The sequence below is a fragment of the Haliotis cracherodii genome, unplaced genomic scaffold, assembly GCF_022045235.1.
Source record: "Haliotis cracherodii isolate W230 unplaced genomic scaffold, xgHalCrac1.p SCAF_4, whole genome shotgun sequence".
Lineage (NCBI taxonomy): Eukaryota > Metazoa > Mollusca > Gastropoda > Lepetellida > Haliotidae > Haliotis > Haliotis cracherodii.
The window spans coordinates 61,035,472-61,062,567 of NW_027266297.1; the positions used below are offsets into that span (position 1 = coordinate 61,035,472).

The 27,096-nt window shown below is 40.0% G+C and overlaps 1 protein-coding gene across 1 annotated transcript; it reads right to left on the minus strand.

Annotated features, from left to right (window-relative positions):
- Nucleotides 1–592: 592 nt before the first annotated feature.
- LOC139480285 (uncharacterized) lies at nt 593–21,527 on the minus strand. Its single transcript, XM_071263338.1, has 5 exons — nt 21,143–21,527; nt 19,902–20,074; nt 7,683–7,762; nt 6,220–6,418; nt 593–706 (listed from the first exon to the last, which is right to left on the minus strand). Exons 1-5 carry the CDS (start codon nt 21,471–21,473, stop codon nt 593–595), a joined length of 897 nt encoding a protein of 298 aa, XP_071119439.1. The 5' UTR covers nt 21,474–21,527.
- Nucleotides 21,528–27,096: the final 5,569 nt, after the last annotated feature.

Sequence of the window (27,096 nt, forward strand, 5' to 3'; positions counted from 1 at the left end):
ATGACTGTAGAATATGGGATTTGGTAAGCTAGTAAGTTGTTACTGCTCCAGCATTACACAGAATAGACACTGGCGAAATTAAAAGACGCCCGTCTATTAGAGGAAAAATGGTTTGTCCTAATGCTCTGCTCAAAGTCGTATCCTCTAGTAGCCCGCCATATACTTATTGATTATGAACTCAATCCATCACGCGGTTCTAAAGTAGAATTCAGGTAAACGTCCTATGTCAATATTCTATTAAAAACAACATAAATGTGTGTTCACAAATGTTGTGACATTAAATATGCAAATTAATGGACCCGAGAATGGAACAGTTCTAAAAACAAAAGGGCTTTTGTATCAGCTCCATTGAGTGATTATCAATTCATTCCATCAAGCGATTCTGGAGGAGACTTTAAAGCAAACACGCTTATGACGCTGATGAGCTAAACAAACAACCGGCTGTATACATGTGTGATGGCAGATATTATGACATAAACCATACAAGTAGGTAGATCCAAGACGAGAACACTCTCATAACAAACGAGTTTTTTTTATCTTTCTTAAGTCTCTGCTCCTGCACATAGAATAACGCGTAATAATTATCGAAGGTTCAAATCAACAAAACTTTTTCGAAGTTGACTCCCGCAAATATTCTAATTATGTCCACGCTGTCTCTCGGGAGACGATGTTGAAAGGTAAACAACATCGCACCATTTACCTTGCACTGAAAGGCAAAAACGAAGAGTCAATGCATGACAGTGGATACGTTAAATGATAAAACATTTTATATAACTTCACTTATGTCTTCTTTTGATGCAAGGCGCACTCACTATAGAAACAAAAATATCAGTATACAAGGAGACATGAAGATACAGAGCAGGTCCCTCGGTGGTTTCAGAGTGGCAGCCTGCAAATCCAGCATGTTTACGTGATGCAGGGAAAGATCGACCATATTCCATATATACTAAACCACAAAAGAAACGTCACCCCAAGTAACATTGCATGAAAAAGTTGTCATTTAAATATCTCGGTAATTTTTGTCAAAGTTTCTAAAATTAAACATTACCTTGTCCGGAAAAATGAAATATGATGATAAAACACAGAGCAGATGACAATAAAACCGATCACCCAAACGCATCACGGCAACGGCCATGGTAACCCGATGCACGTGAGTTCCGTGTAAATTGCAATGCACATACGTTCCCGCATTTCTTGCCCTATAAAATGCACCCAGGTCAGATAACATTCATTCGTTATCGAATTGCTACCACATGCCAAGATTGACAAGAAATCAGCGACACCAAGGGGACGATTGCATGCTCGACAAACCGCCCGGCAAGTGGCCAATGCATTTCAAGTCCACATAATGACGATAAACAGGCTCCAGCAACGGCACCAGACCACCAAGAGAGAGAGAGAGAGAGAGAGAGAGAGAGAGAGTCTGGCGACGCCGTTGGGACCGTTATTCGGATGCGTATGTTGTTGAGAGAGACTTGTAGGGTGGTCCGAGCATCATGGTGTGGGATGGAATTGGTCTTGCATAGAGGGTCGGCGCTGTGGTCTTCCAGAACATCGGTCATGGGAGAGGCAATGGTGTCACAGGAGCTCGGAGACCACACGCCATACCTCATTTGGCACGTCGCCGCAACCACGAGTTTCAGCATGATAATGCCCGTGCCCACACTGCGAGAGCAACAAGAGACTTCCTCCAGCAGAATGGCATTAGAACCATGGAGTGGCCTGCCCTCAGTCCCGATTTAAATCCCATTGAGCACCTGTGGGACGAGATTCAAAGACGGCTGAGTGACGTCCGACCAAGGCCGACAACTGCAGAGTGTGGGCTCAAGTGCCTATGGCCTTCATCAACCGCCTCATCCATTCCATGTATCAACGTTGCACGACAGTCATCATTGCACATGGCGGACAGACGAAATACTGACTTGTGATGCCATTTTCTCAGACTAGTGTTGTGTTTCACTTAAAGAACATTTGACACTTTAATTTCAACCTTGATGATCAGTTTCATCTTTTTCATATGTCTCAAAGTATGTTTACAATGTTTTGACAAATAAGGTTTCTACCCATGGTGACGTTTCTTTTGCGGTTCAGTATATATTGACATGAATATAGGTAATCAACGGGATAATTGATTGTTTCTTTCTTGTTCGATGCTGCACTCCGCAATACCCCGGTGATGTCATGATGACCTGAAAATAATCGAGTCTTAATGCGTAATGCATGTGTAATGCTGTGTTTAAGCTCGGTGACTTGTATAAAAGCATTTCAACGTAATCTGACGGGGTTGGATGTTGCTTTAATATCGTTTATTGATTGTCGTGTCCAGAGTCGTTTGTTAGAGAAAGCAGTCCAACATCTGGAATATTGCCGTGTGATATGACTGGAATACTGTTAAAAGCGTGTTAAGCCCAACTCACTCACTCACTCACTCGTGGTGAGTGATGGGTGATGGGTGGCGCTAATAGCTCTTCCCCAGTGTGGATCCGGGGTAGAATGTGTCCTCAGCACCCCATTGTTGGTCGTAAAAGGCAACCGAATCGGGCAACCTGTTGGTGGAGGACAGGATTCTGGTGGTTGACATCTTCATGTCAGAAGATGAAATCACTGAGGTAGAGGGTCAGGCTGTTAAACGCTTTACCGTCAAGAAAGAGAGTGGCATTGAAAACACAAATACATATCTGCTGACCTTTGCACACTCATCTATTCCCCAATGTATAAAAGCAGGTTATAACAACATCGGAGTGGAGGTGTATGTCCCCAATCCACTCCGATGTTTCAATTGTCAACACTTTGGTCATGATTCGAAATCATGTCGTTACTATGTGGTTTGTTCTCGCTGCGGTGGCAATCATGATGGCACCAGTTGTACAAATGATATCAAATGTGCTAACTGTGGCAATGACCATATCGCCTCATTTAAGTCCTGCCCTGTGTGGCAGACAGAATCTAAAATAATCAAAAGTAAATGTGAACAAAACATTTCCTACAATGATGCAAAACAACTTGTAAAAAGCAGTCAACAACTCCCTGAACTTTAAATTATTCCGCAGCTGTTTCCCGCCTTGTCTCTACTTCCTCTGTTCATTGTCAGACTGATTTGTCATAGGTTACGTCTGATCGGCCTGTTCCAACCAAATCAGTTGCTCAAACTCAGGCCAGTATTCAGAATGTGGGTCAATCTGACCCAGCTGTCACAGCGCAAGCCGTTGAAATTGTACACTCATCCCAAAAAGGAAAGAAAAAACTGAACAGACAAGCTGTCAGGGTATCCAGAGGTATCGGTTTACAGCTCCTTTGAACTTCTGGACATGGAGGTAACTCCATCTTCAGAGACCGGAAGGAGTTCTTTTTCCTCACGTCCGCGTGGGAGATCACCAATTGAGCCACCATGACTCACTCATCAAATTTAATTCAATGGAAGTGTAGAGGACTTTGGAATAATTATTAAGATTTACAACTCTTAATCCAGGATTTTAAGCCATCTGCAATATGTTTACTAGAAACATACTATAAAGACACTGACAAATTTGATATTAGAAGTTATACCTCCTACAATGTCTTTTCACCTCCAGCTGCTAAAGCCACTGGAGGTTCCTCAATTTTCATGAAACACAACGTCATCCATAGCCCCGTTCATCTTACTATTCCCCTTCAAGCTGTTGCAGTCCGTGTAACTTTGCACTGGCCTTTGTTTGAAATGCTTGCATCCAATAAATTAAAACCTGATTTGTTTCTTGATTTCTTCTGCCCCTGTACAATTATTTTCTGATAAATTAAACAAATTTGCTGAGGAATGTATTCCTAAGTCCTCTACAAATCCACACATCTGTAAACCATGGTTTAACGATGACTACAAAAAAGCTAGGAAGGCACGGGTAAAGGATGAACACTACTTCTGTCGCCATCCCATGATACATAATTTGAATAAATTAAAAAAATTAAATGCTAAAGCCAAGGGTACTTTTAAATAAAATATACGCCAATCTTCGCAACATTATGTTTCCAGAATAAATTCACGTTTACCTCAATTTATATCCAAATTTTTAACTGACAGACAATTTTAGGTCCGCGTGGGCTCTACCCTGTCTGATCATTATCATCAGGATCAAGGTGTCCCACAAGGCAGTATTTTGTCTCTCAGTTTTTTTAGTATAAAAATAAATAGTCTTTCAAAGGTTTTAACTGATTCAGTTGACGGATTGCTTTCGTTTATGATTTTAATGTTTCTTGTCTTGAAAACAATATGCATACACTAGAGAGGCAGTAGGCAATTTGATTTGAAAGATTTGAACTTATGTATCCTATCCGGGGGACGCTAATTTTACTGTACTTTACCCCCTTCGAGGATACAGCCACTAACAATCGCAGTTGTTAATTTAATCTACCAAATTTAAAACAGTTTTAATACAATATTATTAATCAACATTTTTCCAACAATTCAATTTCTTTTAAAAAACCTGTAATTAAACGAGAATTAATACTAGTAAAAAGTGTTTGTTTGTTTGTTGTTTTACGCCGCACTCAGCAATATTCCAGCCATATGACGGCGTAAATAATCGAGTCTGGACCAATCAATCCAGTAATTGACATCATGAACATCGATCCACGCAATTGGGATCGATGACAACCAAGTCAGCGAGCCTGACCACCCGAGCCCGTTAGTCGCCTCTTACGACAAGCATAGTCGCCTTTTACGGCAAGCATGGGTTGCTGAAGACCTATTCTACCCCGGATCGTCATGGGTCGGCCATGAGACTGACTTGATTAATACAAAGGTTGCCAATACCCCATGCTAGTCAAAGGTGGAGTAATGATCGACTAAGTGTGGTTTAACGTCGGTTCTCGTGGAGTTATCTTTCTGGAAATTATCCAAATCTAAAGATAATTTTATAAAAGCTATAAACCCAAACGCGATGTTAAATCAACATGAAGAATGAAGACATTAAAAATTGAAAATATTGGCCTGGATAACCCTAATAATAGTAGAATCACTGAATGTGAAATTTTGACGCCCTTTAAGAAACTAAAAAGCAACAAAGCGTGTAGCTTTTATGATATAATTATGATTGAGTATTTGAAACACCCCTATCAAAAATGATAAGTGTTTATATTAAAGTGTTTAAAATAATATTTTATACTGGAAACCTACCAGAAGCATGTTTTAATGGAAATATCAAGCCTATTGATAAGAAGAGTAATCAAAAGTCACCAGAAGACTTCAGACCAATTACACTTACAAGCTGCTCGGGTTTTTACTTCTACCCTAAACAACAGAGTTAATACTTTTATTGAAGAAAATCAATATTTATCTGCAGTCCAAACAACTCTTCAATAGCTCGCATCTTCATTCTTTATGGCATTATTTAACTTCAACTGTCACAAGGAAAGAAGCTACGTTTAAAATTTTATTCACATTTGGCATGTAGACTTGGACTGTGCAATAAGCTTTTGATCTTCGACATAAATGGTAAATGTTTCAGTGTGATTGTGAATATTTACAATTGCATAAAGTCATGTGTATTTAGTAATAATGTTCGTTCCCTTACTGTATTGGAGTACGGCAGGGAGCAAATGTGTCACCTTTATTCTTTTCTTCATTGCTTAAGGATCAAGAAAACTTTCAATTTAAAAACAAGTCCAAAGACGTAACCTTTATAGAAAATGAGCAATACTCCTTGAAAATGTGTATATAGATTCCTCAGAAATAGTTTAGTAGTCTAAAAAGTACCCAGATAGTAATGTTACTTCGTGACCCTGGTATGTTTCCTCTATGTTGCCTCTATTCATATCAGTGAAATAAAGTGATGTCATGGTTTGAACAGAATCTCGGTAATAGCTCAGCGTGTCAGCTTGCCGTGGTAGGCAAGACATACGTGCCCCATCGAGTCAGTCAGATGATCTGTAACCTGATTGTTTATTACAGTGCTATAGCTGACCACACACTTCAGGCTGAAGTGAAAATGTGAACTTGCACACTCGTACTTTCGATAGAATTACTTCTTTGTGCGTAGATGGTCATTCTGACAAGACAGAATATCCTCAAATTGTTTACTGAAAAGTAGCATTACCTTATGACAATATAATATTGGAAACATGCATTTGTACAGGTTTGTTGGAAACAAGTACATCATTGAAATCCGGGATTATAATTCCAAATGGGAACAAATACACATATAGTGCAATCTAAATAAAGATTTCAGGAATATTCCCGAAACTTACCTGGAATTCTGTTGCAGTTGAAACTATATCCATCGTAAACTTCTTTGCCATTTCAAACGGGAAAGGGAACATCAAGTCAGACTCACTCTCCTGCCAGTTTGAAGCAAAACGACACTTCCTCGCCACAGTCAGCTGGTCGATTAATACCTTAATCTTCAGTGCATAGTCTCCATTTGCAGTGGCGAAGAAAATGCTAAACCTTCATTGGGAAACAAAACAGTTCACTGACATCACACAAATAAGAAACTTCAACGCCAGAGTATAGTCATGATTATCTGCCGTGAAAGGCAACATCAAGGCAACATCGTTGTGAAAATTATATGAATGGATCAATCAAAATCATTGATGACAAAGAAATGTGACACATATTTAATCTAAACGACATTGCCTCAACATGAATCATATTCAGGGCATGTTCCAGGGCATGGCCATTATTAAGATGCTGCTGATGTAATGTAATCAAGTATTCGTCGGACCTGGTGTTGATACCCTTCCACATATTTAGCACGCATGTCAGGCATCTCCAGTACAGACATAGCCTCGAACATGCTGTGCAATGATGAAAACAAAATCAGTTTCCATATATCAAACTGTGTCACATGACGAAAGGTTAACAGCTTGGTGACATTTAGTCGGCTCTCATTAAGAGCATTGAAGGGGTATGGCTCTGATGAGCTTCGGGGAATACATTCCAGAGTTAAGGCACTTAATGTGTCATTTGCAAATCTGCACGGGCTGGATTCCACAATTTCTGCTGCTTTTTCAATGTGAAGTTTACACGATATACGACTTTTCTATTAGACGAGAGGTCGGTCACATGCCCGCGAAACTGAAGTTCATAAGCAATGGACGACACATTTTGACATTCACTGCGACATTCACACAAATAAGAAACTTCAAAGCCAGAGTATAGTCTCGATTATCTGCCGTGAAAGGCAACATCGCGGTGAAAATTATATGAATGGATCAATCAAAATCATTGACCACAAAAGAAATGACACATATGCTTAATCTAAACAACATTGCCTCAACATGGAGCACGTTCCAGGGCATGGCCACTATAAAGATGCTACTGGAAACTTGACATTCACTACGAGAATGTGTTCTTGAAACGACTACTTCCAAATTCATGGGGATATTATTTGAATACCATTGTTCTTCTAACGAAACTACAAAAGTTATTACTGTGGAGCATATTTAGCATACATACTCTGATGTCACCTCTCGTTTTGAGGAACTATTTCATTTTACTATAGATCTATGAAGGCCCATAGTCCAGTGAACCCACACAAAGTAAAAGTCAATTCTTAATTATGATTGAAAGGCGAAAATGTAGGGTGCTTGGTGCGGATCGCACATTTAATGTGATGACAATCGCTTAACTTGTATGTAAACACATCTACAGTTGCTGATGTTGATTGTACATGAGGCGCTACAATCTCCAAACTAACATATACACATACACGTTTTCTGTTGGCGTTCCCACAAAAGACAATCCAGAATCCAAAGCATGTATATATTTTCCACTGACGAGAAGAGGAGTCTGGAACAACAAAATAAGGCATGTCAGTTATATTAACAACAAGAAATATTTATAGACTGATGATTACAATGAATAAGTGATTTTCGCTCAACACCATTTTGAGAGTTGTTATGTTATTGTTGGAAGAAAAGCCCCAAGTGACCCAAATGTAGCTAACTTTGTTGAAAATGACGAGCATGGGTATGGTGCTGACAAACCAAGAATCACAATCAGAGATTCGAACTAACAATCATCATATCACGACACTCCTTTGGCCACTTTGCCAAGCCTCCAAATAATTAGAAAGGGAAACGCTTTCATTCTACATAATTGTTTGAGTGACATGTGAAATTATGTATTTACAAAATACCATCAACAAAGGACAGTAAGGTAAGTATCAAAGGTTGTATATGAATGTTGATCTAAATGGGGCCCATGAGATTTGATTTCTCCTAAAGAATGTCCTCATTGATAACATATATGTGATATTTGCGTACAATACATATAAACGAGAGGTGGGCATCCAATTGGGCACCAATTGTGCTCCCCTCCTTGCTAATCGGTTCCTTATATAATTAAGTATATGAATCGGAATTTCGGATTGGCAAAATCAAAACAAGGCAATTTAATTTAATCTCCAGGTGAATCGATTATCTGATTTAGTTCAATAGTCAAATCGCCAATTCCCTTCCACTAATTTCACCACCCGGTCTGGAAATAAAGGAGACCAATGAGACCATCTTATCTCTTTCATATTTAGATCTATGCATTTAGATTCAGAGTGACAACAAACTCTCCAAAAGTCCCTTCTACAAGTGATGACTTCAACTTTGCCAAACTCAACTTTCCCTTTGTGTCAGCCAATATTCCAGCAGCTCTTCATTTCACAACTTTTAAGGTACAATCGAGGATGCTTTTTCTTCGAAGATTTCAAAGAACGTCATACGACACTTGCTCAAACGTTGATCGGGGTAAAACATTCACGGTGTCGGTGAAGATTTCTTAATGTTTTATGGTAGACATGTTAAATATGAAACGCCAATGCAGGAAAATAACCATTCTTGTTATGTTTTTGCCGCTGTGATGTTTTCTGAAAAACTGAAACATGTGTCCAAAGGAGAAGACTGAAACTTTTTATTTGGCTGTATGCAGTCAAGTTTGTCCAAAGCATGTGGATGTAGGGCAAATTTCCTTCTCGTGTTCCAATAATTAAACTTGGATGGGATCACACTGATCATTCATATTATCGAGCAATTTCATTGACAGATGCCTTTGCAGAACTAATACATTAGTATGGTACTTAGAAACCAATAACCTTAGTACAAATATTTAAAGTCTCCATGGAAGTTCCTTTTTCTCGTTAACCAGAAATTCCAGTTAATGAAATCATTAGCATCGATCCAGGCAGTTGGGATACCATGACATGTGATCAGGCAAGTCAACGAGCCGGACTACTCATTTGCCCCTCATGACAAGTTTGCTGGGACTCATGTTGATAGCTGATGGGTAATCAGGCTCTGCTGTCTCAGATGGTGATGTCGTAGACCGTGTGACATCACGACCGATGCCTATTCATAGTGCTAGCCCACTGAGATACCATGCCGCAGTTTAACATGAATACCCCACTAAGACACAGTATACTGACTCAGAGCCGACCTGTCTTTGTTTTAGCCCCTTAATGCCGAGCGCCAGACAGGGTAACAACAAGTACCATATATTTTAACGTGTTTTGGTAAGTCGCGGCCGGGGATCTAACCCCGGACCTTCCGCTCTCCGGGCGGAGGCTCTACCACTGGACCACGGAGGCGGTGTAGCCGGTAGTGAAGCATGACAGTAGATGTTATAGCCGCCAACGATCTTGAAGGACGATAGATGGGAAATTTTAAAGTTGACGTTTTAGTATCAGTAGTGCGTAATGACGTCACGATTTGTCAAACTGCCTCAATCTCATTAAAATTAGATCTTAGTTCTCGCTACCGCTAAACAAAGATCTGAGGTCATCCCATTACGGGTCACGTCAGACCGACCTTGCGCGAACTTTGACTGACCAATGGAATGACCAATCAGAAGGCAGCTCTCTCCTGCTTTACGGCCCTAATTTCAAATTGGCGTCTACGCTTTGCAACATATTTTGACAAATGCTCGATTACAAATTTGAAACCTAAACAAAATAACATTCTGGAATGGCTAATAGATGGTCTAGATTGTATGGATTCAGTCGTTAAACCCGTAACTATCGTTCGGAATGCCCCGTGTTAAAGTTTTCGAGGTTGTATGATTAGAAATCACATTCCGACTGTCACTTTCATGATCTGGTAAGCGACGCTCTGATTGGTCGGATGAAAGGTCGTTCTGACGTGACCCCTAATGGGATGTCTTCAGATCTTTGTTTAGCGGTAGCGAGAACTAAGGTCTGATTTTAATGAGATTCAGAAGCTCATGCTTGCTGTAAAAAGCGACTATGCTTGTCGTAAGAAGCGACCACGCCTATCAGGGAAGTTTAAAGTGAATAAAATGACACCTTATCGGCTACGATTACCCCATTTTCATCCTTGTGTACACCATTGACATCTGTTGATAATATGACGATTTGTCAACTTTTTGGGTTTGTTTGTACATGTTCCATAGTCTGCTTATCACAGAGTGTGAAACATTGAATGTATTGGCAACTGCGTGGGGTATTAAAACTATATCCAAACTTGGCACTCAGCTAAGTCTAGTGTTGGTGCATTTTAAAAACGTATTTTTCGAGTTTCCATGGCAACAACGCTGACTCAGACAGAAAATGGGGATAGGTATGCAATAACTATAACTGGTTACCGCATTCACAAGTATTTACCATTGCAGAGAATATCGATGACTTTGTCCTCTTTTTATTTTACTCTTGTACGAAATTTCAAGTTTAAGAGCGCACGTGGAGTTAATGCCTGTTTCTCATATATTTATCTGAACACGTTCGATTTAAATGTGTTTTCTCGACATCCTAATGGCTAACCTGATCGCCTCTGTTGTCACGGTAACATAAGACTATATCAGTTGTGTCATGACGTCATCGCATTAGTGGTGCAACACGCCCCCACACCACCCCCACCCCCACCCCCTGTGTGCGAGTTCACAAGAGCGATTGCTGCACAACATTACGGAAATGTCGATAAATGTAACGTGTTTTTAGATTTACGAATTGAGAGCATCAGACACCCTCACATCTGAAAATACACAATGTTGATCGACATTTCAGTCATTTTCTGTAGCAATATCTCTCTACGGGAACTGTACAGGTTCTCAATAACAACGTAAATTTAAAACCCCTTTTTGGTAAATGACGACAAGGCTTAGCCAATATGAAATGTTGATGGGTCACCGTAGACCTGTTGACGTTCAGTATTCAAGATAGGCCTTTCAAGGAGAACTTAGAATTCTTACAGGACATCAAATATTAACCATGGACGCATTAATCCTCAGACAACGAGTTCTGGTATAATAAGCTATTGACTCTCTTCTGTGTACTTGGATAATGATAATATAGTAACCTTTGTATCATAAGCTGTATGTATCCCCACAATCTATTTTTCATTTTATGTAATGGAAATGTGCGGTGAGGTTGAACAAACTAATTCATTTGGCGCTTCTGCAAATAACTTTCAGAGAATAGATATATTTGATCAAATGGATTCTTACCTTGTGGGATGGTTTCGTTTACAATTGTAATCAGCATTCTCTTGAATATTACTCCCTTTACTAAGAGTTAATATAGTACCAATCATTACATTTATTATGAAATATAATACGTGAAACGTTGCCTTAGGCGTAACACGTTGCAACAAAATGTTATCTAATTATGTAAATAATGCATGTGTATTTGCGCGTGCGATTGTATTTGTGACAAAGTGAGAACGCAAAAGTGTAAGAAAACCAACATGTCTAGGGCGTGTTGAAATGTTCGACCTCAATGTCCTGCTGTACGTCCAATTGTGCTGCCACATCATGGTACTCAACGCCTTGCATGGTCAAAACAACATCCGAGTTTCGGGATACACGACTGGCGCTTAGTCAGTTCAGATTTCATCTTGACAGCGGTGATGGCCGTCCGTGTTTTGTCTTCCCACGAACACGGGTATGGTGCTGACAAATCTAGAAACATAATCGGCGCGAACCGGGACTCGAACCCACAATCATAGGTTCCTGGCCTGTCCAAGAGACGCAACTCTGCACAGCGAATCGCGGCGCCTTAGACGACTGGGCCACCCGTGCCCCCGGGTGCGCTCATTGAAATACCCCCATTTAGTGTTTACATGTTTTAGTTTACAGTTTAATTTCTAAAATTGGTTTTGCCACTTTTGGAAGATTTTACTCTTAGTGATACTTTTAATCTTGGTCAGCAGGACACAGATTCGTAAATAAGGGGTTAGGTACAGATGATTTCAACCAATGACAAAATATCTGATCGGTATTATGATTATTACCTGCTAAAAAAGCAGATTTCATCCTCCGCCTTTCTGCTTTTATATGATGCAATGGCCCTTCGTGTTATTTCGAGAACCTGGTCAGTGTCGCGAGTAAACAATGGCATTAATTACACGAGTTGTCTCGCTATAGGTTGTCAAAAAACGAGGGGTTCATTGTTATAGTATTAGACATTGGGAGTGAACTGTTCGTTTCCAATAAATATATCATTGTGGATAATGTTTCGGTCTCATTCGCTGTCGAATGTCAAAAGAATAAGGAATTCAGCAAACCACAACCAACCTACTTCCTGATCCTATAATCTGCAGACCCCGCCTAGATGAAGAAACTCTCCAATACAAGACACTCGGCATTTTACTGTTTGATTGGCATTGTAGAAGTCGGTCAGAAAAACAGAAAACGTACAACCTTTTGGATAACAACTTCTGTGTAAGAATCTACATAACATATATACTCACACGCAAAAGAAACGCAAGTGGTTTTAAGCATGTAGTGAAGGCTGATGGTGTTATCAACAAGTTTGGTTGCATTTTGAAGCCCCGAGTAAAAACGCAACATAAAAAACGAATTGCCAAATGAATATGTGGGTATCATGCACCTATTTCTCGCAAAATCGCAAATGCACGAACTGTCACGAACTGTAGTGGGTATAAATCTGTGGCCGATTCTTGGACCTACCACTCCTTGGTCAACAATGCCACGCCTAATGCAAATTCAGAGAAACCAGGCTATCGGACGTTTGGAAGCTGGAGAGTCTGTCCAAGATGTTGCCCGTCATTTCAACGTTAACATAACCACAATTTACCGTCTCCTGCATCGATACAATGCTACACAGACCACAGATGACCTTCCTCGGAGCGGTCGTCCTAGGGTCACCACACCTCGTCAAGATCGGCAGATTACCCGTCAACACCAGCGGCATCCGTTCCTAACTGCAAGTGAAAGTGCTCGACAGACCATAGGAACACATAATCGGGACACTGTGATCCGTCGTCTCCGTTCCAACAACCTCAGATGGCGCCGACCAGCACATCGTCCTGTTCTCCAACCACGGCATCGACAAGCATGACTTAAGTGGGCACAGGGTCATCACAATTGGCGTCATCGTGAGTGGAGGCGTGTCATCTTCTCTGATGAAAGTCGCTTTTGTGTCTCCCATGCAGACGGGAGAGTCAGAATTTGGCGGCGTCGAGGTGATCGTTTCGCTGACAGAATCGTTCTGGAAAGGGATTCATTGGGTGGACCTAGCGTCATGATAATGGCAGGGATTGGACTTAATGCGAGACTTGGACCCATGTGCTTTCTGAATGTTGGTCAAGGTCGGGGACACGGCGTCACTGCTCAGCGGTATATCAACCAAGTGATCAGACCCCACGTTGTTCCATTTTTGGCACAACATCAACAACACATTTTCCAGCAGGACAAAGCTCGTCACCATGTGGCCAGAGCTACCATGGCCTTTCTGAAAAAACACAACATCCGTGTTCTACCGTGGCCAGCCCTGCGTACTCGACTTGCGTTTCTTTTGCGTGTGAGCATACTATACTATAAACGAGAAGTTTTTATCCATACAGTTGTAGGTTTACTTACACTCGGCATTGATATATATGAATCAACGTATGCGCCAATAGTAGCAATATTTTGTCTGACAACCAGCAGCAACTCAGCCTATACGTTCATCCTACTAGTATGTGGAACCTCTAAATAAATAAAAATTGACCTATCATTTTATCATGCACCATGCGTCTGTGTATAGTCTGATTTCTGCTTCTTTTTTGAAAGTTACAGAAAGGAAAGTTTGTGGAAAGCTTTTACTTGATAATGCGGAGACCTAAGCATCAATAATTACATATACCTCAATAAGGATCTGCCAATGCTCAATTTCGATAGCGGAGAATCAAAACATTCTTGGCAAGGAGAATTATTATGGATTACAATTCTTGTTGCTACACAGCAATTTCGTTCCCACAGATTAGCGAACCTCAATTGGTGTCAGTTGCACTGATCACAGAATCTGTTGTGTCAAATCAATGGTGTATCAACACCATTTGCATTTTACAGCTTGAGAGATCTGTATTATTGGCACTGCTAAGCATACACCATGACATATGTAATGTCATGTGGTATAGTTATTCTATAAAACACTAATTAAACCACATGCATTCAATGCAACAGAAACATCAACAAACACATAAAAAATGAAAATCATTACTGTCTGTCACAAGGAAACGAGACATTACGTCATTAATAAAACAATGCTGAATTGAAATCCATCATGCGAAAATTATTGCTTGCCAATTATTGTTTTCTTCTTCGATGTTGCCATGTAATATGCATGGTCTTGTTAATAATGTGATTGAAGAGGAATTTGGATAGGCTGTTTATCGACCCGTGTCGACACCACAGATCTGTGGAATGGCATACAGAATGTTTAAAGCAGAATATCTCGATAATCTGTGGTTATAAAGGCGTATCTTGGCATCATACAGGAAGGAACAATTCATATATTAAGATACATAGAATTGCATGTACATGTAATTGCTGCAAGTGAAAGGGTCGCCTCCGTGGTCCAGTGGATAGAGTGTCTGCTCGGAGAGAGGAAGGTCGTGGGTTCGATCCCCGGCCGCGTCATACCAAAAGATGCTAAAAGATGGTACTTGTTGTTACCTGCCTGGCACTCGGCAGCTAAAACCAGGACTGGTCGTCTGGGAGTCAGTAAAATGTGTCTGAGTGGGGTCTTCATGTTAAAGTGTGGCACGGTATCTCCGTGGGCTAGCACTGTAAAATTGCCATTAGTCCTGACTAGAAAAAGCAGCCACATACACATGTTCATCCACACTATATAAGTGCAATAATCTTGAACGCGACGTTAAACCCCATTTCACCTCACATGTAAGTGAAGCTAGCATTATTAGCATTGTTACTTTCAAAGGAAGCACTCAGCAAAAACGTGAACTGAAATCTGTGTATTTGAGTGAGAGCAAAGCTCACTCATAAAATCTAAATATTTACTGCAGCTAGAACAACAATCAGAACTTTTAAACTAACATAACAGTCACAACGGAAGCACTTTACGGAAGAAAATGGATCGTGTGGGTTTAGTGAATGACATAAAATCGTTAAAAACGTTATTTGTCTGGAATCAACAAGGTGCGGCTGCTCACAAGACAGTGGTATTGACACTGACAAAATGGTTTCCATTCTGACAGAATCTGTATCGATCATTTGTCTACCTTAAATAATATGGTAAATAATAGAATATCTGCGGGACTATTAACTGATGTGTGTTTAGTAGACTTAAGAAAGCATCTGAATCCGCAATTGCCTTTGGTATAAACGTATGTCTGTTGGTGTACAAGGAGAGATGTTGAAAGCTGTTCAAGCCCTTCAACAAGGTGTGACGTGTGCAGTACGTGTGAATGACAAAATAAAAGACTTCTTTGATAGGCATTTAGAAGTTGGAGTCCTAAGTAAGGATAAGAATTTATGGATGAACAACTTCTTTATTACAATTCTTATCCTTACTTAAAATAAAAGACGTTGGCACGTATTGAGTCTGTTTCCAGCATCCCAGAGACGTCGACGCAGCCCTGGTTATAAGAAAGGACCATGGCCAAATTATACCATTCATTTGGTGCCGCTCCTTTAGAACCATTGGGACTGAACAAAGTTAAAACAAGACTATACTTTGCGTCATTGAAAGAAATTAACAACTCCTGCAAATGTTGCTGATGGGTGGGTCTACAAACAGGAAGATCCCATAGTATCGCCTTGAGAGTATAGTTCTTGATATTGCTCTGAAACGTTTGGCCACACCAGAAACAGACTGAACTAAATCAGACAAAGGCCGCATGTTCTTGAATTTGAAATTTGCAAACAAGGGAATTAATGCCTTGAATTATAGTAACCTTCTCAGACAAAAATCAGTTTCCCAAAATGTCCCATGATATTTCAAATTTCAGGAACCACCAACAACCTCCTACCAATTGGGATCTCAACTTTAAAATCATTTGGGATGCTGTCGTAGCATATGAAAAAAACATGTTCCAAAAGAGAAGAGGAACTTGTTGAATGTCTTTCAGAGTGGTCAATACGTGATGTTGTCATTGGTAGGATGCACAAACTTATAGAGAGGATTTGGAATAAAACCTTTCTGTCCAAAGTCTGTCTAAAGTGTGAAGTTGTTCCCACTGACAAGGCCTCAAATAACATAACCATTATATGTAAGCATCCCTACATTAATTGTTTGATCAAATGATGTTTGGTGTATAAATGACACACAAACTAATGCCACATATAAGTCCAGTAAAGAAGAAATCTGCAAAAAACATGCATCAGTACTATCAACTTTTGACTTGGCTCTAAACCCTGAATACATGTCCATTCTTCTTTTGTACTGGATTCCAAAGCTCAATCAAAATCCGTACAAAGAGAGATATATTGCTAGCTCCAGCAAGAGTACCATCAAATCCACGTCTTAAAGACTAACCATATTCCTTAATACAATCAAGGAAGGACTGTTACAGAGTGTAATTAATACCAAGGATTTGCATGACTTTTGCAATCTAAGAACAGATCCAAGTACCAAGCTGTCAAAACATTTGATTTTTCAACTTTGAACAACATTATCCAACATGGCAAATGTTTTTTTGGTTAGATTTGTCAAAAATGAAAGTAAATGCCATCTGAAGTTTTCTGAGAAAACAATATGTGAAATGCTGGACTTACTCTTTGAACTGGATATGAAGGAGACCAGTGAGACTGCCTCAACTGTTTCATATTCAGATCTATGCATAAGGATTCAGAGTGACAGTGACAACCCCCCCCCCCCCCCCCCCACACACACACACACACACACAAGGCACATGACCCGAGCATTGTTTTCAACTTTCCCATTGTCAAATTTCCCTTCATGTTGAGCAATAATCCAGCAGCTCCAGCATTTAGTGTTTACATTTCAAACTTTTGAGAAACAATCGAGCAGGTTCTTTCTACCAAGATTTCAAAGAGCGTCATAAGACTTTTGCTAAGAAGTTGTTTGATCAAGGTATTGATCAAGTATGTACAACTCTTCAATTGGATCTAAATTACTGTTAATTTTATGATACAGCTTGAGCCATGGCAAGTAGTGTTTCATATTCAGTCATACGCTACGGCGTTTTGTCCCTATGAATGGGGATGCGTGTCCGTACAGTGTACACAAAATAAAACGTTTTCTAGATAAATCACATCTGTATGTTGTCCTCTACGTGGGGCTCACATAACTTTAAAGAAGTTGAAGTTGTTCAGAATAAGGCTGCCAGAATGTTTCTTTGTTTAAGTATATATGCACCTGTTGCTGCAAGTAGAGGTAATAGGCTGTTGTTCAGTTTCGGTTCCACGGGAAGTATCATGTTTCAGATATCTTATGAGATTTAAGTCTGTGCAGCAAGATCGCCTGCATAACATTATTCATCGATGGTCTGGGTGCTTTTCGTTCTCTTGGGACTATAATGAAACTCTTGGGCCGGTATAATTGTACTCGCTGGAAATTAGAGGGGGCGTAAAGCGCTGTTTTGGTAATATTAAATACGTTTTACTTCAGGGCGATGCTTTTCAATTGACACACTTCGCTTTGGAATAATAAGGTAATGTAAATGGAAATAAGTTACGTACTCTCAGAAAATATAAGTGAACATCTGTTGATTTCTATGTTAATAACGTTATGTATAGAGACCATCGCCGTTTTTTAGCCAAGTTTAGATGCGGAATTTCACCTTGTTAAACTAGGTACATATGCCAAGCCATCTATACCACTGTCGGAGAGGTTGTGTACATATTGTGATTGTGGTTTTGTGGAAGATGACAGTCCCTCTAAAAGGTGGCGTAATCCCTGCAGGGTTAACGTGCAGCTTGTACAGGTATTATAAATCCCCATGGTCCTCGTGACATGGCCCGACCTTGGTTGCTGGCGATCTGTAGCCACAATTTTATAGCGTGTGGTCTAATTGTATTATTTTTTTGTCTACGCTAGTTTTAAATACAAACCTGCGATGCGTTGGAAGTAATATTAATGTTCTTTGTTGACAGGTCTTTTCAAAATGAAATAAAAAGCAACAACGCGGTTTTCTTTTTCTTGTCAACATGGCTGCAATACTGCCGACGGCGTTAACAACAAACACATATTCATGAAAAATGTAAAAGATTAAGTTCGGGGACCAGGAAAACCAGTGTTTGATATTGTGAGCAACGAATGATAACAGACTATCCGTGCCCAGAAATATCTTTGATATCGGCTCTGATGACACGCTTTGAGTACTTGGGTGTTAGATCGCGCCAACATCTCCCGCCCAGTGGCTATCTGAGACGAGTCACTAGCATACGTTTCTCAACTATTCATATCTCAAACAAAAGATTCTTCATGCGCATAAGGGGGGCACGGGTGGCCCAGTCGTCTAAGGCGCCGCGATTCGCTGTGCAGAGTTGCGTCCCTTGGGCACGCCAGAAACCTATGATTGTGGGTTCGAATCCCGGTTCACCCCGATTATGTTTCTAGGTTTGTCAGCACCATACGCGTGCTCGTGGGTTTCACCGAAGTGGTAAACGTCTAAGACCTGCATCACATCGGGCTTTTCTCCCACATTAAGCTGACACGCCGCGATATAACCGGAATACTGTTAAAAGCGGCGTTAAAACCCAACTCACTCACTCACTCATGCACATAAATTTTGATGAAAGATATAATTAGTGAGTTAATATTGAACGTCGTATCAGCAATATTACTTCCATTTAGAGACTCAAACTCAATGGATAGAAGTACATAAAACGAACGAATATTATATTGATTGATGACAGGCCAGTCGTGCCCAGAAATCTCATTGTAACTACCCGATCCTCTTTTAAGGTAGCTGATATGACACACATTGAGTAAGTGGGCCTTAAATGGCCCCCTAAATCCCCGCCAAGTGGTTACCCTTAGAATAGTCATTGACGTCGGCTTCGTACCTATTCACGTCTCAAAAAGAGAGAGAAATTCTTGATTCATATCAATTTTAATGAAAGATTTACTTATTGAGTTAATATTTAATGTCGCATCAACAAAGATTCAGCAAGATAACGACTCAAAATGAATGAACAGATGAACTTCCAAGAGATGCCTATCAAATTAGGCGGGGGCACGGGTGGCCCAGTCGTCTAAGGCGCCGCGATTCGCTGCGCAGAGTTGCGTCCCTCAGGCACGCCAGAAACCTATGATTGTGGGTTCGAATCCTGCTTCGCCCCGATTATGTTTCTAGGTTTCTCAGCACCATACCCGTGCTTGTGGGTTTCACCTAAGTGGTAAACGTCTGAGACCTGCATCACATCGGGCTTTCCTCCCACATTAAGCTGACACGCCGCGATATAACTGGAATACTGTTAAAAGCGGCGTTAAACCCAACCGAACCACTCACTCACGCTTTGAGAGTCATTTAAAACTTGGATCCGGTGTACAAAGTAAGGATAAGATACATGAATGAACAACTTCTTTCCTACAATTAGGAGCTACGTTTCGGTGAAGGTCCACTTGCTTGATAAAGGTGTTAGAACCTACACTTAAACGTCGCTCCTAATTGCACAAAAGAAGTTGTTCATCCATGTATCTTATCCTTACTTTGAACAGATGCACATGACAAGAACGACACACACAGTATCAGAAAGATGAATTAAAACCACCTACTGTGCTAACACACTTTCCAGGCGCTGGTGTCCATGTTTGGGATGTGGGAAAGCACCAAACAGTGGTATTGATACCCAGGAAAGCTTGTGTACCGTTGCACACGGCTTTTGCAGCAAGCCCATCTTCTCTCCAATAGACGAAGGACTGAGAGGGATTGAGTGAACCGCATCCTCCTAACGGAACAAGAGAAAAGGTATCTCCAAGTATGAACTGGCTATAGTGCGAATGGAATATTTACCTGTTAGGATTAGATTTGTATTAGTTACGCGTGTACTTATTTTGTTATCAAATGATTAGTTAGATAAATACATAATAAATAGTTTAAGATCAGGAATATACTGTATATAATTATAGACAATACATCGTGCATTTACCGAGGTCCAGATTACCTCTATTGTTACTTCGTCTTCATAAACAAAACTACAGTAAACTGCGGTTATAACGAACACGCTTATAACGAACTGACGGATATAACGAACTTACTTTTTGGTCCCGACTATGTGCCGAGTTATGCTGTATATATGCTTATAACGAACTACGGTTATAACGAACTAAAATTAGTAGTCCCTTTGAGTTCGTTACAACCGTAGTTTACTGTATAGGATAATGTGGTCAGTTTTACGTGTTTCTTTTTCTAGTTTCTTTTGCATTTTACATCGATGAAATTAATTGGGAGATGCTTTAACACGTTAAAGCAGATCTCAAATCGAATACTAATTACAACCGAATACAAGTCGAATACTAAGATGTAAGATCGACAGTGTTCACTTGCAGCAGTGTTCTTTACTTTGGTTTGCTATGGTTGTTGCTAGTTCATTTATATATTTTTTTAAATTATCCATTCATTAATGTGATAGAGATACGAATATAAATACCACTATTACATCGTCGATTTTAATAACTCTTGTATCTTGTCTTGTAAGTTCTTATTAAGTTATTGGATTTTGGTTTGGTTTGTTGTTTAACGCCGCACTCAGCAATATTCCAGCTATATGACGGCGGTCTGTAAAGAATCGAGTCTGAACCAGACAATCCAGTGATTAATATCATGAGCATCCATCCACGCAATTGTGATCGATGACATGCATCAACCAAGTCAGCAAGCCTGACCACCCGATCCCGTTAGTCGCCTTTTGCGACAAGCATAGTCACCTTTTACGGCAAGCATGGGTTGCTGAAGACCTATTCTACCCCGGAATCTTCACGGGTCATAAAGTTATTGGAAAGTTATTGGAACTCACCTTCCATAATGTAGTATTTGTCCCCAGTCGTTCCCGTGCCCGTGGTCGTCTGGTAGGCTGCGTACATGTGACACTGACCAGTGCTGGGGGCAAACCTCACCCCGACACATCGGGTGTGTTGAAGGCAATGGGTGACACAACGCGGATATTTTGATGTGTTACGTACATAAAGGATGTCCTCAGACGAGAAACTGTTACTCGAATCAGCCAGCTTGAATAATGCTTCATTATACTGGCGTTCCCTGTTTTGACAGCATACATAAACCAAATACTTAAACATGATTAACGTTGAGATTTGCATGAAGCTTTTAATCGGATGCCTCTTCATCATTTTAAATGTAAATATGTTTACAGATCCTTATCTTAATACCGAAGACTTGGCCAAACCGATCATACACGCTTGTTCTGACTTAGACCAAAGAAACTGAATACAAGATTCCGTGTCATACGGCAACGATAGACGATCGATATTACCACATTCATATGATCAATTTGTCGCAAACATAAAGTCTGTAAGCCTATTCTTCCAAACAAGTTATGTTTTAAAGTGCATGGATGCAGTTTTGTGTAAAGGATTTTGATACGCCAATCCAGTGAAGCATGGAAGATATAGTAACCTATCTGAGGAATACGTACTTAGGAGAGACACGCCTACTGTGTTGTTCTCAAAAAGATTATGGTCTACCTTCAGTTGCTGACGATCTATAGTTTTTATCTTGTATCGTTATGTAGAGTGCTATTCTCTTTTATGATTCCGTAGACCGCCTCCGTGGTCTAGTGGTAGAGCGTCCGCCCGGAGAGAGGAAGGTCCGGGGTTCGATCCCCGGCCGCGTCATACCAAAAGACGTTAAAAGATGGTACTTGTTGTTACCCTGTCTAGCGCTCGGCATTAAGGGGCTAAAACAAGGACTGCTCGGCTCGGAGTCAGTATACTGTGTCTGAGTGGGGTATTCATATTAAACTGTGGCATGGTATCTCAGTGGGCTAGCACTATAAATCGGCATCAGTCCGGACTAGTACAAGCAGCCACACACACACACGTGCATGCACGTCGCTATATAAGTGCAATAATCTTAGACGCGACGTTAAACCCAATTTCACCTCACCTCACCTTATGAATCCGTACTAGTTTTATATCTTTTTCTGTGATAAATCTAGTTACTTTACTGTCCTTCGTTAACAGGCTTTTATATAAGTTTCAATATATGTATTATGTTTAACTATTGATAGTTACGATATCGCTGAAATATTGCCGATGTGACTTAAAATTTTAACTCACTCACTCACTCACTCACTCAAGAAGATTGGATACTAAGAGACATAACAACAAATGCGCTCAGTACATTATTTCCATCAATAAACGGCATAATCTTACGTGACAGCCGAAGTGATTAATGTTGCAGCATCGACTTTTTTGTCAGAGTGGCCCAGTGTATCGTCGGCGTGCAAGAATCCTATGATCGCGGGTTCTTATGTCAGAGTCGCCTTAATGATACATATTGATTTGTCAGCATCGTCGGTTTCACCACACTGGTAATTTTCTTAGACATGCATCACTTTGCGCGTTCTTCTCACATTAAGCTGACACGGCGTTAATTAAAGCAGCGTTAAACTTACAGTTCTTTGATTTAAACATACTTTTTTCAATAAAATGAATCTGGATTGGTTAACAAGTCATCTATGTATTAGTGTCGGAGTGGTAGTAATAGTAGACGCTTAGATTAGCAGTACAATAGCTGTCAGTTCCACTTAACAAAACGCGTATGGAATAAAACTTCCATCTGCTTTCAATGAATAAGAATATGGCATGTGTTGGCTGCGTGGATCCTGAAGTGTGTGTGATAGCAATAGCTACATAGTCCTTGTCGAACCCAGGCCTTCGGTGTGACGAGCGAACGCTTTAACAAGTAAGCTACCCCATCACCCATTCTCAACAATATGATTGTTGTTGTTGGTGGTTTGTTGTTTAACGCCGCACTCAGCAATATTCCAGCTATATGACGGCGGTCTGTAAAGAATCGAGTCTGGACCAGACAATTCAGTGATTGATATCATGAGCATCGATCCCCGCAATTGGGATCGATGACATGCATCAACCAAGTCAGCGAGCCTGACCACCCGATCCCGTTAGTCGCCTTTTACGACAAGCATAGTCACCTTTTACGGCAAGCATGGGCAGCTGAAGACCTATTCTACCCCGGATCTTCACGGGTCCCACAATATGAACAAATGGCCATGCTAATTGTCGTTTACATATGTGTGACCATGGACACCACCTTTCTGATCTGTAAATAATTCTTGTCAGAGGTACGCTACTTGATTTTAGTGCATATGTAATAGCTTGCTTTTCCCTCATCCGTCGTCTTTGGCGTCAAATGTAAACATCATCCTTTCAAAAAATCAGTCATCCGAGAATAGAATAGGTCTTCAGCAACCTATGCTTGCCGTAAAAGGCGACTATGCTTGTCGTAAGAGGCGACTAACGGGATCGGGTTGTCAGGCTCGCTGACTTGGTTGATACATGTCATCGATATCAATTGCGTGAATCGATGCTCATGATGTCACTGGATTGTCTGGTCCAGGCTCGATTATTTTACAGACCGCCGTCATATAGTTAGCATATTGCTGAGAGCGGCGTTAAACAACAAACAAAAAACAAAAGAAATATCAGCGAACACCCAGTGTCATCACTTATTTTAAGTCATCCATGGCCATTCATATCATTTTCACCACATTGCCTTTTACGCCCAATGGAAATAATATTTATACACACGAGTAAGACATGTTTCAGTTTGATTTGATTAAAGGGGAAGTGTACACGCAAAAATCACTTTCTTTCTTTTTCTAAACAAAACGCAATTTTAGAATTAGTTAGTATCTGTGTTTGAAAATATACACTCATTTTTTTTCACAGTGAAAGTAGGAAGCTCACAATAGTGTGAAAGTGATATGCCGTTATGAGGCCTTCGTTTTACGAGCGAAATAGGCCTGAGTTATCCCCCTTAGATTATGACGTAATTGGTGCCAATTCAACTGGGTCCCTGTCTATTCTCAACGCAAAAGATATCAAGGACCAGTTTGCGGTAAAACAACATGGTCTACGACACACTCCGGCGCAGTGGTGACTCAGCATAACACGATTCTGGCTGGCATCTGAGATGCTAGAATCACAAAACTGTACCTACACCACGTGAAGCGGCTCTAACAAAGCATGATGACGTCATAATGTTTATCAATTGGCACCAATGACGTCACATTGCAAGGGGCATAAGCCATGGTGTTTTTGTTATGGAAATAGAACACTTGGTAAATGTGAAAAATATAAATCGTTTTAGTGCAATAAATATGTTAATTAAATATGATGTTTTTTATATTTTTGTCTATGACACTTCTATGTTAACACTTTTAATGTAGAAAAAGTACAAGAAAAAATGGTTCATTTCCGTGTGAACTTGCCCTTTAAGCAATTACCTCGCTTTGGGCATCATAATATACTACTCAAAAGAAGTTAAGGATCACCTGATTCTTTCATATTGGTAATGTTAATCTGTCATGGCATGAGAGATTAACTATTGTAATATGGAAGTATCAGGTGATACTTAACTTCTTTTGAGTAGTATATTTAAAATATACCAGTATTTGGTAGAAACGAATGTTACACGTTATTTGTATGAACATGTTTCACATTGTTACAGTTTTCGGTAAGTTTATTTAGCACATTTATTAAAACCAAATGTTTGTCTCTTCATGTTACAGTGTAAGGTGGACGTGGAAACTGTTTACCGTATCATACCGTTCTCCAAGAGAACGTGATAAAATAATCAGAATAATGAAAGCGGTCGATATTGAAATACTTACACATACCTAGTGGTTAAAGCGTTCGCTGGGCGCGCCTAATGCCCGGGTTCGAGTTCCCACATGGGTACACCGTGTAAAGCCCATTGTTGGTGTTCCCCGCAGTTCATGCACAGACAACTTTGGGCAATAGACCAGGCAATGCACATTAGTGCTTCTGTGACCATCTTTCTAAGAATATATTTGAATGCAGGTTCTGAAATAGTAAATCATTGTTTTCAATATTATTAACCAGTCACGAGAAAAGAAGTCAAATATAAATTAATAGAAACCTTCTGTCAGAAACTATTGTTGAACAGCAAAGATGGTGTTCACTTTAACGACTAAGTTTGTTCTCGACATTCAACGACTCAAATGAATTATTGATGCATTGGCTTCGCCATTTAGACACTGTTCAGAGGCCCTGTATAAACTCAGGGTGTATTTTACTGGCTACAATTGTGTAGTCTATCGTTAAAATCCTGCTAAAATTCCGGAATCAGGATATTAACGATATAAAACACAATCGTGTATCCTTCAAATATCTCGGTAGCAGTATATAAACGATATAAAACACAACCGTGTAACCTTCATATATCTCGGTAGCAGGATATTGACGATATAAAACACAATCGTGTATCCTTCATATATCTCGGTAGCAGGATATTAACGATATAAAACACAATCGTGTATCTTTCAAATATCTCGGTAGCAGGATATTAAGGATATAAAACACAATCGTGTATCCTTCATATATCTCGGTAGCAGGATATTAACTATATAAAACACAATTATGTATCCTTCATATATCTCGGTAGCAGGATATTAAGGATATAAAACACAATCGTGTATCCTTCAAATATCTCGGTAGCAGGATATTAAGGATATAAAACACAATCGTGTATCCTTCAAATATCTCGGTAGCAGGATATTAAGGATATAAAACACAATCGTGTATCCTTCAAATATCTCGGTAGCAGGATATTAAGGATATAAAACACAATCGTGTATCCTTCAAATATCTCGGTAGCAGGATATTAAGGATATAAAACACAATCGTGTAGCCTTCAAATATCTCGGTAGCAGGATATTAAAGGATATAAAACACAATCGTGTATCCTTCAAATATTTCGGTAGCAGAATATTAAACGATCTAAAACATCGTATATCCTTCAAATGTGTGTATTCTATCGTTAATGCCCTGCAATCGGAATAGCGTCAAATGTTATGGGCATACAAACACAACCCTTATGTATCTCGTGTAAAATACAATCTGAATTAAAACATGTATTTATTTGTCTCACTCGCTTAATGTACCCCTTGTGTGTCTGAATTATCGCATCGATGGACACGTTAATTGCGCTGGTTTTCGATTCTCTAATATTGATTCTTGGGTATTTTACGATCTCGACATCAGCTAAGTGGACAATTAAAAGTTCTCACTGGTAATGAAACGGATCTCTCGAATCAACGTACTGAACTCTTGTAAATAACAACGGCAAAACCTTTTCCATATTCATACGAAATCTCTGCTAAAACCAGAGTCCATTTTACGATTCCGACTATATCATAAACATGTGCTAATGAATCACTGTCAAATAGTGATGATATCCAGGTGTTCGCGGAACGGTGAGCGTAACCTGCCCCACCAGTGGCATCCGTTACAAACACATGCAAAGGCAAGCCAAGTGTTCACCTTAAAACACGGGAACAAGTGATACAATTCAATCAAGGGAATATGGACCATAACATGTTTTGAATGCTTTACTGAGGACCCGATGGTAAGCACCACCACATTAATGTTTTGATCAAAGAACTTTGTATGAGTGAAATGTCAAATAATGCCACACATATGGCCGTTATGTAAACTGAGGAACAAATCAGAACTAGCAACTTTTCCAAAGCTACTCTTACATAATAACCATACAAAGAGAGATGTATTGCCACGTCCAGCAAATGTACCATGAAATCCCCGTCTCAAAGATTGACCATAATCCTTAGACAATCTGTATACTCACTACTGAGACAAGTGGAAATAATGCCATGTGGAATTATTAAAAACCTTTCGCAATCTCAGAAAAAACACAGTTCAATCATTTCAAAACATTTGATTTTCCACG